We start from the raw sequence: 16,801 nt of genomic DNA, 5'->3' as shown, positions 1-16,801 counted from the left end.
AAACCACTGACACAGCGTGTCCCACCGAGACCCTTCCTCACCAGTACACCAATGATACAGCCTGCCCCACAGAAACTCCCGCTCATCAATAGGCCTCTGATACTGCCTGCCCCACACAGACCCCTCCTCACCAATACACGGATGATACAGTCTGCTCTACCGAGACCCCTCCTCACCAATAAACCACTGATACAGTCTGCCTCACACAGACCCCAGCTCCACAGACATCAGTGACAGCCCGAGTGGGGAAATGGGTTTAATCACGTCCCTTTCCCACCATGACTTAAACCATCCGGCCACCCCGGGCTAGCCCGAGCCTGGGGCAGGGACAATCACGCCGCGGTGGCTCGGATCTCGGAGGCGCGGCTGGGTGTGTTCTGGAAGCGGGTGTAGCTTGTTTTGGCTTGGCGCTGGCGGCTGCCGTCTGCCGTGTTTTCCCAGCCGTGATACAAAGCGTCGGGGAGACGCAGCCTCCCACGGTCTGTAGGGACGTGGGCTGTGCGTGTGCGCCCGCCGCGGGAGCGCTGGTCCCGCTGCCTCCGAGCAGCCGCCAGAGGCAGTGGCGGCAGGTGCCAGTGACCCGCCCGCGCCCAAAGGCTGCATTGCACCGTCCGAGCCCGGCGCGGCTGCTTCGCAGCTCCGGCCCAGCTCACGGGCCCCCTGCAGCCGCTCCAGCCCCCGCCCTGCGAGCAGCAGCAGCGCGCTCCGCGGGGACCGGAGCATGCGGACCGCACCAAGTCTCCTGCAAGGGGGGGCAATGCGTGAGGGGGGGAGCTGAGCTAGCGTGTTTCAAGAGGGTGGAGGGGGAAAACGTTCGGAAAGATTCTCCCGTCCCCCTACGCTCGCAGCCCTAATGGTCCGTTCCGCGTGCTCTATTTAATCCCCTGCTGCAGCACCCGCCCTGGCTTCAGTCAATAGCAGGTATTGTCGCTGTCGCGCGTGGCCGTGGGCGCGGGCCGGACGCTCGCTTCCCGCGGGGCTGAGCCGTGGAGGATCCCCGCAGCCCTAGAGCCACCATGCTGCCGCCGGCGCTGACCCTGCTGCTGCTCCTCGGCTGCCTGGCGGCGGGCAGCGGGACCCTCTCGCAGGACGGTGAGTGGGGCGCCGCGGGGTGCCCGCCTGGGGTCGGGGCGGGGGGTCCAGCCGCTCTCTGTCCGCAAACGCTGTGTCGCGGAGGCCGGGCGCAGCATCTGCAGCCCAGGGAGCGGACCGCGGACAGCGCCGCAGCCCGAGCCGCTGGGAGAGGGGCCGGGGGCCGCCTTCTCCTGCCGGGCGCCTGGCAGCTGGGGTGGCGCGTCTCGCCCGCCCGCCCCCCAGCGCTACCTCGGTTCGGCCGAGCTCAGCCTCCAGCCCGCTGGGGCTGGGGGCGCCGCGCCCCTAGGGTGCAGCCAGGTGCAGGCGAGGGTCCCCCGCTCTGCGGCGCTCAGCGCGGGGGCTGGGAGCCAGGGCACGGCGGGAGGGGGTCGCTGGGCGCTGCTTGCCGCTGGCGGGCGGTGCCGCTATGTCGGTCAGCCAGGCTCCCAGGGCGGCAGGTGTCCCAGCCGCAGCCCGCCGCCTGCCCACCCCTCTTCGAGCTCGGTGCCGGGTTCGGCTCCGGAGTCCCGTCCTCGTCCTGGAGACTGGCTCGGCTCCTAGCCCTGCTCGGCGCTGGCTGCAGTCGCTGTCACGAAAGGGGGGGGGGGGGCTGGACTGGCCGGGCCATCGCCCCTGGGGAGGGTCTCCCGGGCACAGCCGTGTAGCGGCGTCTCGGTGCGTCCAGCCAGCGGCTCTGCGGCCTGCGGCGCAGCTGGGCGCGGTGAGAAAGGGAGGGGCAGGGCCCCTGCCTGGGGGGTGGGGGATGGAGCTAGCGGAGCTGGCCGCGCGGCTCTGGGCTGGGGAGCTGGAGGGGCCACCCCGGGTCTCCCCTGGGGCCCTCCAGCCTGGGGCAGCTGGTATCAAGGTCACCCCCTCCCCCCCAGGCTGTCCATTTGCCACCTTTTCAGCGAACAGGGATGGCTGGCTCCACACCCCCTCATCCCTGGAATGTTCGAGAGAGGCTGGCACCCCTGCCCCTCCTGCCACAAGGATCAGAGTCTCCCCATGATGTGTGTCTCTATGGCTCCCACTGGGTGACCATGCTGGGGTAGGGGGGTTGGGTGCAGAATAGGGAGCCGGGGGCCTCAGTCACTGCACCCCAAATTGGCCGTGTCACCATCTCAGCAGGCCTGTGCTCTTGCAGCTAAAGATAGACAGGTGCCAAAGGTGACCACAGTCCTGCCAGGGCTGTGGCATGCTGCATTTTGAGGCAGGGCTTCAGTGCTAGAGTTGAGGCTGAGATTGGCTTTTGGTTCCAGGAGCACTTTGGAGAGGTTTATTTAACATTATCAGGCTTGCTGCCTGTCTTCTCTTCTCTGCCTATTTATCTTCCTAGCCAGCTTTCCATTTGTGTCTCTGTTAGTCCATCTGCCTTTCCCATTAAGCTAGAACATACAGTGCTGCAATTAGATGGGTTTAAAGTGCTTGGAAGATAGCAGAAGGCTGCAGCAGGGTTTGGAGAAGACAGACCAATTCCACCAGTTCCTCCCAGAGAAACCTGTTCATATTTGTATGTGTCCTATTGTTCAAGTATCTCTCAAATCCCGCTGGCACTCTGTATACAGATTGTTTATTATGCAGAAAGCATGGAGTGGCTCTGTAGCCCCATAACCCTTGAGACAAAGGGTGTTTACCCATTACGTATAACAACAATAGGCAGAGCGATGCATGCCAAAACAACCTTTAATGAAGTACCACAAAGCAAACATAATTTTGATAAGGCTTTGTAAAGGCAAGCAATGCATTGCTTTTCATAACTATTTTGCTGCAAAATGAAATGCTGGCTGAACCTCAGTAGCCAGGCTTGGGGTCTGAAATGACCATGCACTGATGTCATGTCAGTTGCACCCTCTCTTTATATTTAAAGTATTATATATGCACCTATGTGTTGCTGTACACGTACTGAGACTCATCAGAAGCAGGAAGTAATTCTGAGGTGGGCGGTGAGGGACCAGCAGTGCTAAGACAAGGGTTTCACAGATTTGAAAACCAGAAAGGACTCTTACTAGCTACTCTAACCTCCTACGTAACAGAGGCTGGAGATTTCTCCCAGTAATTCCTGCATCTAGCCCAGCAACTTGTGGTGGAATTAGAGCATGAGGAGAATTAGAGGTGTGAGGTAGAAGAGCATTGTGTGTACTCACATGCTAAGTAGAGGACCATTCATCCATCCTCCTCACCCCAGGAGGGGTGTCACCATGAGGCCAGTGTTCAGTACAGGCAGGCTTCTCAGACCATCTCTGCAACTGTGGCCATGTATTTTACCCAGTTAGGTCTTGAATGAGCTTTTCCTCAGTGTGCATTGCAGGTGCTAATGATGGAGGGGCGTGGGACTGCTCTCCTTACACTTCCTCATTGCCTGGTTTCATGATGCATGCTTACTGGGGTAAAATAGACTGGAACCAAAGGCTGGTACAATGGATGAAGTATTGCAGCATGTGGGGAGGATGAGAAACTGGAACCAGGAAATGTCCTGGTTAGGGCATGAACTGGAGGTGCTTGGATCCCAAAGTAGGAGCTGCTCTGCCCATTGAGCTACAGGAGAAGCTCTGCTAGCCCTTCACAACAGGAGAGATTCTATCCTCTTCCCCACCCCACACTAGAGGATAAGACTGTTACTGGATGCAGGGTGTCATGTGACCACACCCATTCAAAAGCCCCAAAGGCAGGCAGTCTCCATGCACTCTAGCTGGTGATGGTCTTAGTGATTATGAGCATGGGGCAGTCATGAAGTCTCAAAGAGGAGTCACCTGGGTATGGCTGGCACCGTGTCATTCTTGACTGTTAAAAAGGCCATGCTAAATGCCACTGAATACCATAGATTCCAAGGCCAGGAGAGACCATTGTGATCATCTAGTCTGACCTCCTGTATAGCACAGGCCACAGAACATTCCCAAAATAATTCCTAGAGCAGGTCTTTAAAAACAAAACAATAAAACCCTCAACCCTTGGTAAAGTGTCCCAATGGCTAATCACCCTCATTGTTTTTTAAGCCTGATTATGTTCAGTGAATTGACTGGGTGTCAGTGTGCATGGAGACACTTTTGAGTGAATTCCAAGTGCTCACAAAAATGCATGTGGTATTGGTTGAGAGTGGTGGGTTGAAGTTCTCTGTGTAGCCCCCAGGCAGAGTACAGCATGGAAAAAGATATGGCAAGCTTCCCCCAGGAAGACGTGTCAGTGTTTCCTTTGTTCTCTGGCCCTTTGCTGAGATATCAGCAAGGGTGATGCTGGCTGAAAAACATAAAACCAAAAAATCTGTGAGTGCCAACCTGGAGCACTGTCTACTCCCACTATGAATGCAGGAAAGCATTGGCTGAGAAATACTGCCCCCTCAGGAAGACATTCTGTATCATAGAATCATAGAATATCAGGGTTGGAAGGGACCCCAGAAGGTCATCTAGTCCAACCCCCTGCTCGAAGCAGGACCAATTCCCAGTTAAATCATCCCAGCCAGGGCTTTGTCAAGCCTGACCTTAAAAACCTCTAAGGAAGGAGATTCTACCACCTTCCTAGGTAACGCATTCCAGTGTTTCACCACCCTCTTAGTGAAAAAGTTTTTCCTAATATTCAATCTAAACCTCCCCCACTGCAACTTGAGACCATTACTCCTCGTTCTGTCATCTGCTGCCATTGAGAACAGTCTAGAGCCATCCTCTTTGGAACCCCCTTTCAGGTAGTTGAAAGCAGCTATCAAATCCCCCCTCATTCTTCTCTTCTGCAGGCTAAACAATCCCAGCTCCCTCAGCCTCTCCTCATAACTCATGTGTTCCAGTCCCCTAATCATTTTTGTTGCCCTTCGCTGGACTCTCTCCAATTTATCCACATCCTTCTTGAAGTGTGGGGCCCAAAACTGGACACAGTACTCCAGATGAGGCCTCACCAATGTCGAATAGAGGGGAACGATCACGTCCCTCGATCTGCTCGCTATGCCCCTACTTATACATCCCAAAATGCCATTGGCCTTCTTGGCAACAAGGGCACACTGCTGACTCATATCCAGCTTCTCGTCCACTGTCACCCCTAGGTCCTTTTCCGCAGAACTGCTGCCTAGCCATTCGGTCCCTAGTCTGTAGCTGTGCATTGGGTTCTTTCGTCCTAAGTGCAGGACCCTGCACTTATCCTTATTGAACCTCATCAGATTTCTTTTGGCCCAATCCTCCAATTTGTCTAGGTCCTTCTGTATCCTATCCCTCCCCTCCAGCGTATCTACCACTCCTCCCAGTTTAGTTTAGTATCATCCGCAATGTACTGTAATGTTGTGCTGTTCACCAGTCGATGACATGTGGGCCCAGGAAAATGTCCTTTGCCACCGATTGTCCTAAAACCCCCCTCTCATGCACCCCTCAACCTCTGAATATGTCCCTGGCACAGCTCTCGCCAATAGATCCCTTCTGGCGGTGTGACTGAGGAACGTGGTACCTCCTCAGAGGGGAGAGTTAAGGTGCTGCAAGTATAAAATTCCCCACCTGTCTCCTCCCCTTGGGAAGTGGCTGCATTGTATCCCACAGCACCTCAAACATTGTAGCGAGAGACAGGAGGTGGGGTTTCACAAAGGGTTCTGTTGCCCAGGGAGCAGATCTGTTGGACTCTGGGAAAAGTCTTGGTACTTCACCATAGTAGCTTTGTGTGTGTGCACTTGCACAGCTGATGTACTGTGCAGATTTTGGTGTCTTTGGGCTGGGAGCATGCGAGGTGGGGGAGAGGATGATTCTGTGCCTACAAGAACCCCACCAGTAAAAAAGAGAAAGTGAGTGAGTTCAGGAGCAAAACCTTTTATTTATCTGAAAATAGTGTACACTAGCTACATGGGGAACCCCCGAACACTAAAGCTTCAAAGCTTTGGACTCTGGTCTGCTGGGGACCTCATCTACCGAAGGTACCTGTATATCACCTGTTATTGTAGCACCTTACAATCTTTAGTAGCTCTGGGTGCTGTTATCCCAGATGGCGGACTGACAGTAAAAGGGGCCAAGGTGTCACAGGCAGTCTGTGACCAAGCAGGGACTTGAAATGGGATCTCCCAAGTCCCAGGCTAGTTCTCCAACCACTGGGCCATCCTTCCTTTCTCAGCACAGTAGAAAATGTTCTCCCCCATGCCCTTCCTCCTACACTCTCCTAGCTGTGTGCCCTAAAGTCCATTGTTTTAGAGACAGGTAGATTCACCAAGTACCTGACCCTCATGTGAATTCCCAGGCTTCCCCTAGGAGCGCTTCATGCTGAGCAGAAGCACTGTGCTGGGAGGAGATTTCCCTGTCCTAGGTGAGTGCCATGTGTTTCCAGTGAACACCCAGGGAATGAGGCCATCCCCTCACAGGATGCTGAAATGGGTATTCGTGCTTCTGGGAGGGAGCAGTGTCTAATGATTAGAGTGCAGCCCTGGGAGTCAGGAGCTCTGGGCTCTATTGGCTGTGCCACAGGTGTATTGAGTGACCTTGGTCTAGTCAGCAGCCTCTCTGCCTTTTAATTTCTCCACCTCTGAAACGAAGATGATAATAATGACCTGTCTCACTGGGAGGTTGCGTTCATTAATGTTAATATAAGCCCTTGAGCCCCACCTAAGCAAATCTGTAGCGGCATGCTCAGTAATACTCTGATCAGATGGGTTTGCCACCATCTGCTGCCTCAGTTCATGGTCTGTGTGCTTTTGGCAGGCAGGTACTGAGTGGACCTGATGCACTGTAACTGTCCTACAGAAATGACCGCGAGATCCTTGCAATAGTTATTTTTCTTCAGTAGGACACATTTGTACCATAGTGAGGCTGTGGGGCAGTTCTCACAGGGGTGGGGGTGCTTAGTGTAGTCCCTCAGCCCTATAGTCATTTCTTAGCCCATCTTTGCCAGACTGCGAGCTCCTTGTCCTTGAGCTGGAGAAACCATTGCAGTCGCGTTAGAATCATAGAATCATAGAATATCAGGGTTGGAAGGGACCCCAGAAGGTCATCTAGTCCAACCCCCTGCTCAAAGCAGGACCAATTCCCAGTTAAATTATCCCAGCCAGGGCTTTGTCAAGCCTGACCTTAAAAACCTCTAAGGAAGGAGATTCTACCACCTCCCTAGGTAATGCATTCCAGTGTTTCACCACCCTCTTAGTGAAAAAGTTTTTCCTAATATCCAATCTAAACCTCCCCCACTGCAACTTGAGACCCTTACTCCTCGTTCTGTCATCTGCTACCATTGAGAACAGTCTAGAGCCATCCTCTTTGGAACCCCGTTTCAGGTAGTTGAAAGCAGCTATCAAATCCCCCCTCATTCTTCTCTTCTGCAGGCTAAACAATCCCAGCTCCCTCAGCCTCTCCTCATAACTCATGTGTTCCAGTCCCCTAATCATTTTTGTTGCCCTTCGCTGGACTCTCTCCAATTTATCCACATCCTTCTTGAAGTGTGGGGCCCAAAACTGGACACAGTACTCCAGATGAGGCCTCACCAATGTCGAATAGGTTAGGATGTACATTGTGCCCTTTGCAAATACTACTTAGGCTTGGATAGAGGCACATCCACATACTTGTGCTAAAGCAACTCCTGACTTCAGGGCTATCATTAAGGTTTAGCATATGCTACAAACCTTGTTTCACTGCCAGCGTGTGCCCATGTCACACTGGAGAAGTTGGCTGGGGAAGTTGTGGCAACCGTGGTGAACTGATTCCACCATAGGCATGAGAAAGGAGGAGGAAAGTAAAGTGCAATCTTTGTGAATCTCTTGAGACAAAATTAAAACCACTCAGATAGCTTCAGATTGGCTCACTGAGGGGGAATGGGCCTTTCTGTTGCAGGAAGCCTAGCCAAGAGGCAATGCAGCTGTGGTTGCTTTTTTGCATTATTAGACTCGGAGAATAACAAGTGCAACAGAACAGGGAAGCTGTCTATTAAATGTCAGGCAGAGCAAGCAGCGAACCAGGATTGCTGAAACCGACAACTCAGCTATCTGGCAAAAGGCATTAGGATCAATGAGACACACTGGATTGAAAACAATAACAGAGATCAGGGTACACAGAGTCTCCCAGCCATGTACTCAGACAGTGAGGGGAAGTGCTGGCGCTGCAAAGGCAGGGCTGAAACTTTGCTTCCACTCTGACAATCCTCAGGTTTGGGAATAACCTGCGTTACTGACTCAGAGGCTGTGCTGGGGAACGTGGAGGGCACGTCTGCAACGAGCTGGAGGAAGAAACGAGACAAGCTGGGGAGCTGCAATTGCCAGCAATGACTAATGAGTCCCTGCCTGGCCCTTGTGCCTTTCCAGTCTCCTTCCAGTCAGAAGGTTTGAGGAGAGAGAATGCCTGGCTGCTGTCTAGACACAGAATGCATGGGAAAGGCAACTCCCTCCCTGTCCCTCAGCCCTGGTGCCCATGTCTGTGCAGCCTGAGTGGGAAAGTTACTCCTCTCACGCTGGCCCACGTGGAATGTGTGTCTTCCCTTGTTTTATCACTCTCCACCGAGATGAAGGCAAACAGCCCTTAGCTCCACTGCTGGCCAGGGCTCTTTCTGCATCTCTGAGCAATTCCTGGTCACCAGCTACAGTCTCGTCTCCTCCTTCAGATGGCCTCCTTCTCCAAAGCAGTGCTGCTTCTCCCTTCCCCACAGAACCCACCTCTCTGTCCAGGGCAGTCTTAGCTTAGTGGATCTCACTCACACCTCCTGCTTAAAGAATTGCACCCATTGCAAGGATTACTGTGTCTGGCCCCCCTCCTTCTACATATACACAGGAGTGGAGAGAGCTCCTCTGGCACAAGGGCTTGAGAAAGGAACCAGTTCTCACTACCGTGGCAATGCTCTTGATGGAAGAACTGATCCATCTGAGCAAATCTCAGCAGGGTTCTCTTGAGATAATTGGTTCCTTCTCTGACTCATTTTGGTTAGCAAAACTAGAACCAGTTGGTCCATTGCTAATTTCTGTGCCCTGAGTTAGGAGTCCACAAACCAAGAGTCCTAGTGAGGTGGAGAGGGAGTCACACAATGACACTGGGATGTAGGGCTCGCTTTCTGGTGATCCTCTGCACATCTCAGTTGCTCCCCAGGAAGACCCAAACTGGCAAGAGGCTAAAGGTGGACATGACCCACCCTCACCTGGATGGGCTCTGTTCCAACATGACCATCCCTGGGTTTGGAATGCAGAACCATCTCTCTGCTCCCCTCTGTCCTGTCTCTCCTGCTGGGAGGGGGAGCAGGAGAGATGGCTGCTGCTTCTCCCCATCCCATGTTTCAAAGAGCTCTAGGCACTCGCTCCAGCTCCTGCTTCTATCAATGATTTATTAATATTTTAGGAGTTCCAAGAAGCCCTGGTTAGGATTGGGGCCCCATGGATGCTTGGTGCTGCACAAACATGTAAGGAGATACAGGCACTGCTTGTCCTGAAGGGCATGCAGTGGAGTTTGAGACCACAGGTAACGAGGGAGAGGAACCAGACATAGAGACCTTTCTGTTCTGTGTTCGTACAGTGCCTTGCACCTGGGTTCCTGTGTACTATGGTAACACAAATAGTAATAATAGAGTAACAAGGGATGGGGAGGCTGAGGCACAAAATGTAGCTCTGTCAGCAACATGGCCTCCCAGGGTGAGGGGCACTGGGACCCATGTATAAAACCAGCCACGCCAGCTCACTCCTTGTCTGAGATCAGGTCGGCTAGTGTGCGCTGAGCAACTGCTTTTTATGACAGGAGGGTGACTGAATACACAAGGGAGACTATTCTGAATTCAGTGGCCTGAACTCCGGAAGCTCAGTGGGACCCCAGGCATCTTGCTTCTGCAGCAGCGCGGCACTGACCTCTGTGGCGGCAGCAGAATGGCATTCACTGTGGCATGGTGACGTTCTCGGTGGCTGCATTATTCTGTTACTGCCATGTCTTGTGCTGTGATTGTAAAACATGAAGGCAAAGTTGCTTGTGGCAAGTCCATCACTCTGTGAACTGTTCGCTGCAGAGCATCACTTCTGGGCCCTCGGAGTCCTCTTTGCAGGGATTTGCAAAGTATTACAAATGGCCAAAGACTTGCTTGAGGAGAGAGGGCAATAGCTGTGTCCTGGAGCAGAAAGTCAGCATCTGTCCAGTTGAATGAGAGGCATCGCAGTTGTGACTGTTCAGCAATCCTCAGCCACCCTGTGAACTCCTGAGCTTGTTCCCTGAAATCCTCCTCGCTTCTCCAGTGTGACCAGCTGATGAGCACAACCCAACTGCACGGGGCCTTAGTGCGTAGCAGAAGCAGAGGCCAAAGTGAGAGGCTGTCCAGTAATACTCACCAGGGAGAGGAGTGAACTCTGGCTGCTGCCCACCCAGGTGTCAATGCCTCCCCATTCTCCCCTTGCTCCTCTCTTTGGGCAGTGTCCCCTTTCAGCGTGATGGATCCTTCTCCAGCCAACACCCTTTCATTCTGCTTATGAGATTGCTTTCCAAACCAGTTAATTAAACTGATGCCAAGCCCTGTGTGGACATTATTAATTCAATTTAAACCTGGCTTATCTGTTTAGCTTAACTTGCTAAGGAACCACTAGAAGCCAGGTTTAAACTAAATTGAGAGTGCCTTTGCTGATGGGGCTGGACACCAGCTTAATAGAATTGGTTTGAAATGACAGTGGTGCCATTCTGCATACATCTACACAGCAGCTGGGAGGTGTGATTCCTTGCTCGGGTAGTTGTATACTTGCTAGCTCTCCTTGAACCTAGTGCCAAAAAATAGTGATGTGGTCATGACAGCATGGGTAGTGGCTTGGGCCAGCTGTCTGAGTATATACCCAGGGGTCAGGACTTGTCACACCATGAATGCTTTGGTCTCTTGTGCCAGCTGTTAGCTTGCTGAACATTCATGGGATGGACCTGTCCCCTTTGTTGTCAGTGACAAAACTCTTGTTGACTGGCTTGGACCTTAACTCTTGAAATGGAATTTGCTGTTGCTTCTGCTCTCCATGTGTTTTCATGTCTGCATGTCAAGTCCGTATTGTCCCTTACTCTGGTTTTTAAGGGTAAAAGCTGGGTGCAAACTAAAAACCTGATCATCTTCAGAAACAATAATGCTGTGGGATTCCCATGCACCATGGACTCAGTGCCGTCTCCCGTAGGCCCATCATACTGCTGGAGAGACCACCTTTCACAGGAAAGAGCACTCTTTCTGACTTCAGTGTAGGGCCACTCCATGACATAGGCTCCTGACAGCTCTAAGTTCATCCCAACTCTCTTATTATAGCCATCACTTTCTAAGCTGAAGTTTCTTGTTAAAGAAATGGCATTGGTAGCCCTTCTGGTAGCAGAGTCTATAAATCCATATACTGCTGCCCTGCCAAGTCCTCAGACAGATGGGTGGAAACTGCCAGCAGCTGAGATGTCAGGCCCCTATCTATTCATATAAAAGGGTATTTACCCATTCAGCTGCTAATGGAGCTGTGCTCATGGCACCCAAACTGTGGTGATCTGTGTCATCCATCTTTGGCATTAGCCTGGCCTTAGGAACTTCTCCATTCTCTGGTATTTCAGCAAAGTAGCTGAACAACAAGCACAGTAAAGACGACCGTCTGAAGAAGAGCTCTGTGTTGTTTGACAGCTTGTCTCTCTCCCCAACAGAAGTTAGTCCAGATATTCCCTCCTACATGTTGTCTCTCTAAGCGTAGTAATGACTATTTGCATAGAGCTGTCCCTGGTGGGTTCTGCTCTTCACCTCTCCTAGACTTGGCAGCTTTGCATACTGTTTGCAGTCCTCCCAGTCACACTGTAGTGCTCCATGCTGGGCTCTGACCCTCTCCTCTGACAGGGACTGCTCCATGCACAGGATTGAATGGTCCAAGGCACCACTCAGAGCTGCTGGAGAGAACTGTCCTTCAGGTTAACCTGATTTTGCCACACCTGCTAGATGGCGACTCTCATTGTTGGAACCCGCTGCTCTCCAGTGGCCGGGATTCACTGTGAATGACTCTCCATGGCCAGGGTTATTTTTTGTTCTGAAATTGTTTCTCCTTCTCCCATTAGCCTGGGAGCCAGTAGGAGATTTGGCTGTTTGGTGCCAGGTCTACAAACTTTCTAAGTTTTGTGCCCTGTTGGATGAGCCTGCAGGAGACAGTCTCCAGGTAATGGGGCTCCTGCCCCTTTTCATGGGACTTCTAAAGGATTTAGCTGTGACAAATCACTAGGAAACATGCCCTGAGCAGAGGAGAGGGTGTGGGCTCCGAGGGGTTTCCAGCCCTTATTTCTAGGGTTTCTTATTTATATGTTCTTGTAGCTCCCAGGGGAAAAATAATTTTTATTTTCCATTTTTCTTTGAACGACATTGGCTGCTAGGGTTCTGCATGACAATTTCACTGAACACACACAGATCCCTGTAAAGCAAAGAGCAGCCCTAGGACCCCACTCTGAGGGGCAGGATGGCCCGAGACACCAGATACTATCCAACCAAATCACCTGCTTCATTGGCAACAAGCACATCAGAGATTGGCCCTGAAGTAGAAACTCTGGCATCATCGTGCAGAGATCCCACAGTCTTCAAAGGGGCTCAGACCCTGTCCTGCTGCCCAGAGGCTGTTCTGGCCCTCACGCCCCGGAGACGTGTCAGACCACCAAGCCAAGAAACATCCATGGAAAAGGCAAGTGCGTAAAAGCCACAACCTCAGGAGAGGAGACCTGCAGGCTGTCGGAGCAGTGCCACCTCACCAGTTGGCTTCATGTTAACAGAGACTTTTAACAGCCCAAGCAAGAAATCAGAAATGCTGCAGCAGCAGGGGCACCCTAGTGTCTTACTGTGTAAAAGCTCCTTTTGTTGTGCACAGTGTTTGTACGACTGTTACTATGCAAGTAACGCAGAGGGGTGGGCATGATTCTCTTCGTACATATGCTGGGGTAAATCAGAAGGAACTGTGGATTTCAATAGGGTTCTACTGGTGTAAATCGGTGTGGGACAAGGGCTTCTCAGTCCAATCTTCTGATCTGCTGATAAATGAGAATAACTGTTCCATGTTCCTGAGCTATGCTCCGGGGCGTGTGGGGCCAGTCTTTCAGAAGAGCTCTGCACCCCACACAAAAATGACACTGCTAGTTTAGATGTCTGTCTGTGCAGAGCATCTGAAAGTCTGGTCCATGGTGCCGTGTTTGGTAGGTGTCTCATTGCTCATGGTCTACTATACACTCATGCTGCTGGCCCATGGGGGCCTGGCTGTAGTGATTCCTGCATGGACTTGTCCCCACAGAGACTGCAGCAGAGTCTCTCCAGCAGGTCCCAAAGCTAGCTGGTAACATGTGGCCCATCAAATGCAGAGAGCAGGACATGGAAGGGGCAGGAGAGCCCTGTGTGCCCCACTGCCTGTCCTGGGATTCCCCCTTCTGCACAGATACTAGGGACAGCTGTACCCTGCTCTGCTGCTTGCGCTCCTTCCCCATAGATACTTGCAGCCCTGTCCTTCCTCCTGGATACAGGTGATGCTCAGTAATTGCAGTGGGAGAGCAGAGCCATAGGAGTGGCTGGACCGTGCATGTTTTCCTTACAGACCCAAGCTTGGCTGGATCCTCCCCAACGCTGCCCCTGTCTCTGCCTCAATGGCTCTGGATGCTTTGGTTTGTATCTATGTAACTCAATCTGGAATGCTCCTGCCTGAGTCTAGCAGGGGGCACTCCTCACGCTGTCCAGCTAGTCCAGGGCTCACTGTGAATGCCTCTGCTTTAGACTCTGCCCTGGTGACATGCGCTTGGAATAGCACTGGCTCCCAAGCTGCTACTGTCCGTCCCTTGGCTAAATATGCCACAGGGTGGTGATGAGCAGGACTCTGCATTGCACACTCTTGTTACCAGCATTCCCTGCAAATCTTTCTCATTTCAGGGATGTGCAGCCCCTTCCTGGCTGGACTCTGCTGTCTGTAAATACATGCCCTGAAGGGTCTTGGAAAGGTTCTGTGGCTGTTGAGATCTGGGGTGAGGATGAGATTCCTGAGACAGAGAGAGTTGGGACCAGCCTCCTTTCCCCTCCCTTGGGGGTCGTGCAGGGAGAGGGACAGAAACTTGCCCAGGGCTGTGCCAGGAGGAACATGCTTCCTCCACGCCCGCTAGGGGTTGTGCAGGGAGAGGACGCAGTGCTGGATGCACAGGCAGTGGCTATGCCCTGCACTGAGATTCCCTTACAATGTTGCCGCATTTTGCTGAGCTAATTGGCCGCCACCCCTGTGTGAAAGTGTAAACACCACTGGGAAACACAGCCAGCAGCAGCCTGTGTCTGTGCGGCTGGCTGCCAGAGCCACAGGCAGGAGCTGCTGCTGCCATCAGAGTGGCTGCTTCTCCCTGCTTGCTGCCATTGAGCTCGCCCATATTGCACCTCAGGAATGTGTGGGCACAGCCAGCCCCCGGAGTGTTTGGGGCAGCACCGGGGTGGGGGACAGGGGAGGAAATGGAGGGGAGTACAGTCCATTGCCCAAGGCTCTACTCCTTTCCCCAAGTCCTGTTATGGGCTGGGGAGGGGGCTGCTTTCCAGCCCCTTGTACAGTGTGTGTCTGTGATGATCATAGGGCCCTGGGGCTGGGACCTGTTGTGATGAAGTAGAGAGCGGTGTTGACCTGGGAATGTGGCAGGGGAGTTTCATTGGCGATGGGATACCTGAGAGCCTGTAACCTGAGCCAGGAGGGGGATGGGGGAGGTAACACCTCTGCTCGGGAAACTGGACAAAGGCTGGAGGAGAGAGCCTGCTGGAGGGTTTTTGGTTTCAGTTTTGTGCTGGGTGGTGGAAAGCAGGGAACCCCAAGGTTGGGGTCTAAGCTCCCTGCCCCCCAGAAGGACTTGACTGAGGGGTCCTGGTGGTACCCACAAGCTCTGTTTTAGACTGTGTTCCTATTGTCCAATAAACCTTCCATTTTACTGGCTGACTGAGAGTCACGGTGAATCTTAGGAAGAGGGGTGCAGGGCCTGGACTCCCCCACACTCCGTGACACCTGTCCATGCGGGAGGGGGGCTCTAATTGCGCCCTTGTCTAGAAACAACCTGCCAAGGCAGGTTAAAGACTGCCCCATGACCCGTCCTCCTCAGCAGATTCTCCTGGGCTCGCTCCTTTCCAGCACACCCTGCCTCAGGGCTCCTATTAACTGCCTATTGATTGCTAATGACCAGCCATGTTCCAGTCCTTCAGCTCTGCTTAAGTGCAGTAGGCAACTGATAACTTGATCAAACCCCTGGAATGCAGCATCCTGTGGCAAGGGCCCAGCACCTGAGTGTGCAAGTATGGGGGCGGGGGGAGGTGGGTTCCATTTGGGGAGAGGATGTTATCACATCCCAGCACCCTGCAATCACTCTTGTGCCAGCGTCAGTTATATCCAAGGTCCAAGTGATTGTGAAAGCTGGGCCCAAATCATGTGGCAAGGCTCTGGGTTCTAGAGCACTGTAGTGTGGCAGGCTGGAAAATCCATAGCTAGGCTCTGCGTTCTAGAGCTGTAGTGCGGCAAGGCCCTGGGTTCTAGGTGGCTCTAGTGTATTAGTTTTGCTTTCCTGCATTTGAAATGAGTGATCTGCTCAGCATGGGTCTCTGTATTATTGGCCTTGAGATTAATGTCATTACTTTGTGCTGTTCCCTTGTCTTCTGCTTTCGAGCTACCTCAGATGTTTGTACTGAAGGAGCTATAACTGTTTTGTCCACACAGGCATGGAAGAAGCTGTGGGGAGGAGGTGGCAACATAGAAAGGATGATCGGGGCTTTTGGCCACTGGAGAGGCAGTTTGAGATTGTGAGATATACACAGTAGCTGGCTGCTTCTGCTAAAATGATTAGCTGTGAAAGAATGAGCAATGTACTCGTAGGCTGATGGGTGCAACACTATAACAGTAGAACAGCCAAAGATGGCAATTTAAATATGAGAGTGAATACCCCTTTGAGATGAATGGGACAGTTCTTATGTTTTGCAGAAATATTGTGTCCAGCTGCCTGCAGACTCATGCAGACACCACTGGATTGGTTACTCAATTCATATTTTCCAGATTATCTTCAAAATCACCAGAGCAGACTTTCAGAAATGCTCAGAATCCAGCAGCCCCTGTGGAATCCTTCCCCGCACAGTGAGACCAACAGGGATTCCACCCTTCATTGTCCTCAGTGGAGCTGTGGGAGGATGAGCTGTTTTGAAATCTGGCCCACAAGGGCTAGAAACTGCATTTAAAAGGCAGCCATGAGCATGGTGGGTGATTGCAGACTGAGGAGTGCAGGGCCATGCTCTAACCCGCCCCCTTGCTCTGTCAGTCAGAGGCACATCACTTCGCATTGTTGGCTGGATCCCCTCCATCTGTGAATCCTGACTCACCCCCGGCTGACTCCAGGCTGCCCCATGCTGCACTTCCATCACCATGCCTGGCCTTTCACCTGCTCCTTACAAGGGTAGGCACCTGCCCTTGCCTACACTGCCGTTGCCTGGCACACGCCTTTCTGCGCTGTCTGTCTCCCAGCTGTGAGTGCTGATTAAGGAATCCAAGCAACAATCGCTGGTGGCCATGCACAATCTAAATATCACTGAACTAGAAAATTAGCCAACACTCCAGTGGTCCAGGGCTGCCTGCCTGCCTCAGGTCTCCCCACCACTAGCCTGTTTAGCCCGGAAAGGCTTTCAGATGCAGACTGCAGCCATTCTCAGCACAGCCAGAGCTGAGCCCCTTCACTGGGAGGTGGCCGGGGTGAGATGTGGCAGGTCTCTGTGCTCAGAAACTGTCCAGTCTGTGCTAGGAGCCAGGATCACAGCATTCCTGGGACTTGACCTGCCGTGTTCTACACAGCACAAATGGGAGAACTCGAAA

At 52.7% G+C, this 16,801-nt stretch overlaps 1 protein-coding gene across 3 annotated transcripts in view; it reads left to right on the top strand.

The window, feature by feature from the left end:
* Positions 1 to 550: 550 nt before the first annotated feature.
* CADM3 (cell adhesion molecule 3) overlaps positions 551 to 16,801 on the top strand; it is a 152,798-nt gene continuing 136,547 nt past the window's right edge. The window contains exon 1 of one of the 3 annotated variants that reach the window (XM_073322543.1): positions 551 to 1,092. In XM_073322543.1, the coding sequence (XP_073178644.1) occupies positions 1,017 to 1,092 (76 nt within the window). In that variant the 5' untranslated portion in view covers positions 551 to 1,016. The remainder of the gene's footprint in view (positions 1,093 to 16,801) is intronic. The other 2 variants (XM_073322544.1, XM_073322545.1) reach the window with 2 other exon arrangements.

Source organism: Lepidochelys kempii, chromosome 24 (genome assembly GCF_965140265.1).
Source record: "Lepidochelys kempii isolate rLepKem1 chromosome 24, rLepKem1.hap2, whole genome shotgun sequence".
In the NCBI taxonomy this organism is placed as follows: Eukaryota; Metazoa; Chordata; order Testudines; family Cheloniidae; genus Lepidochelys; species Lepidochelys kempii.
Note: the sequence above shows the minus strand (reverse complement) of the source record. Positions and strands in the feature narration are given on the sequence as shown.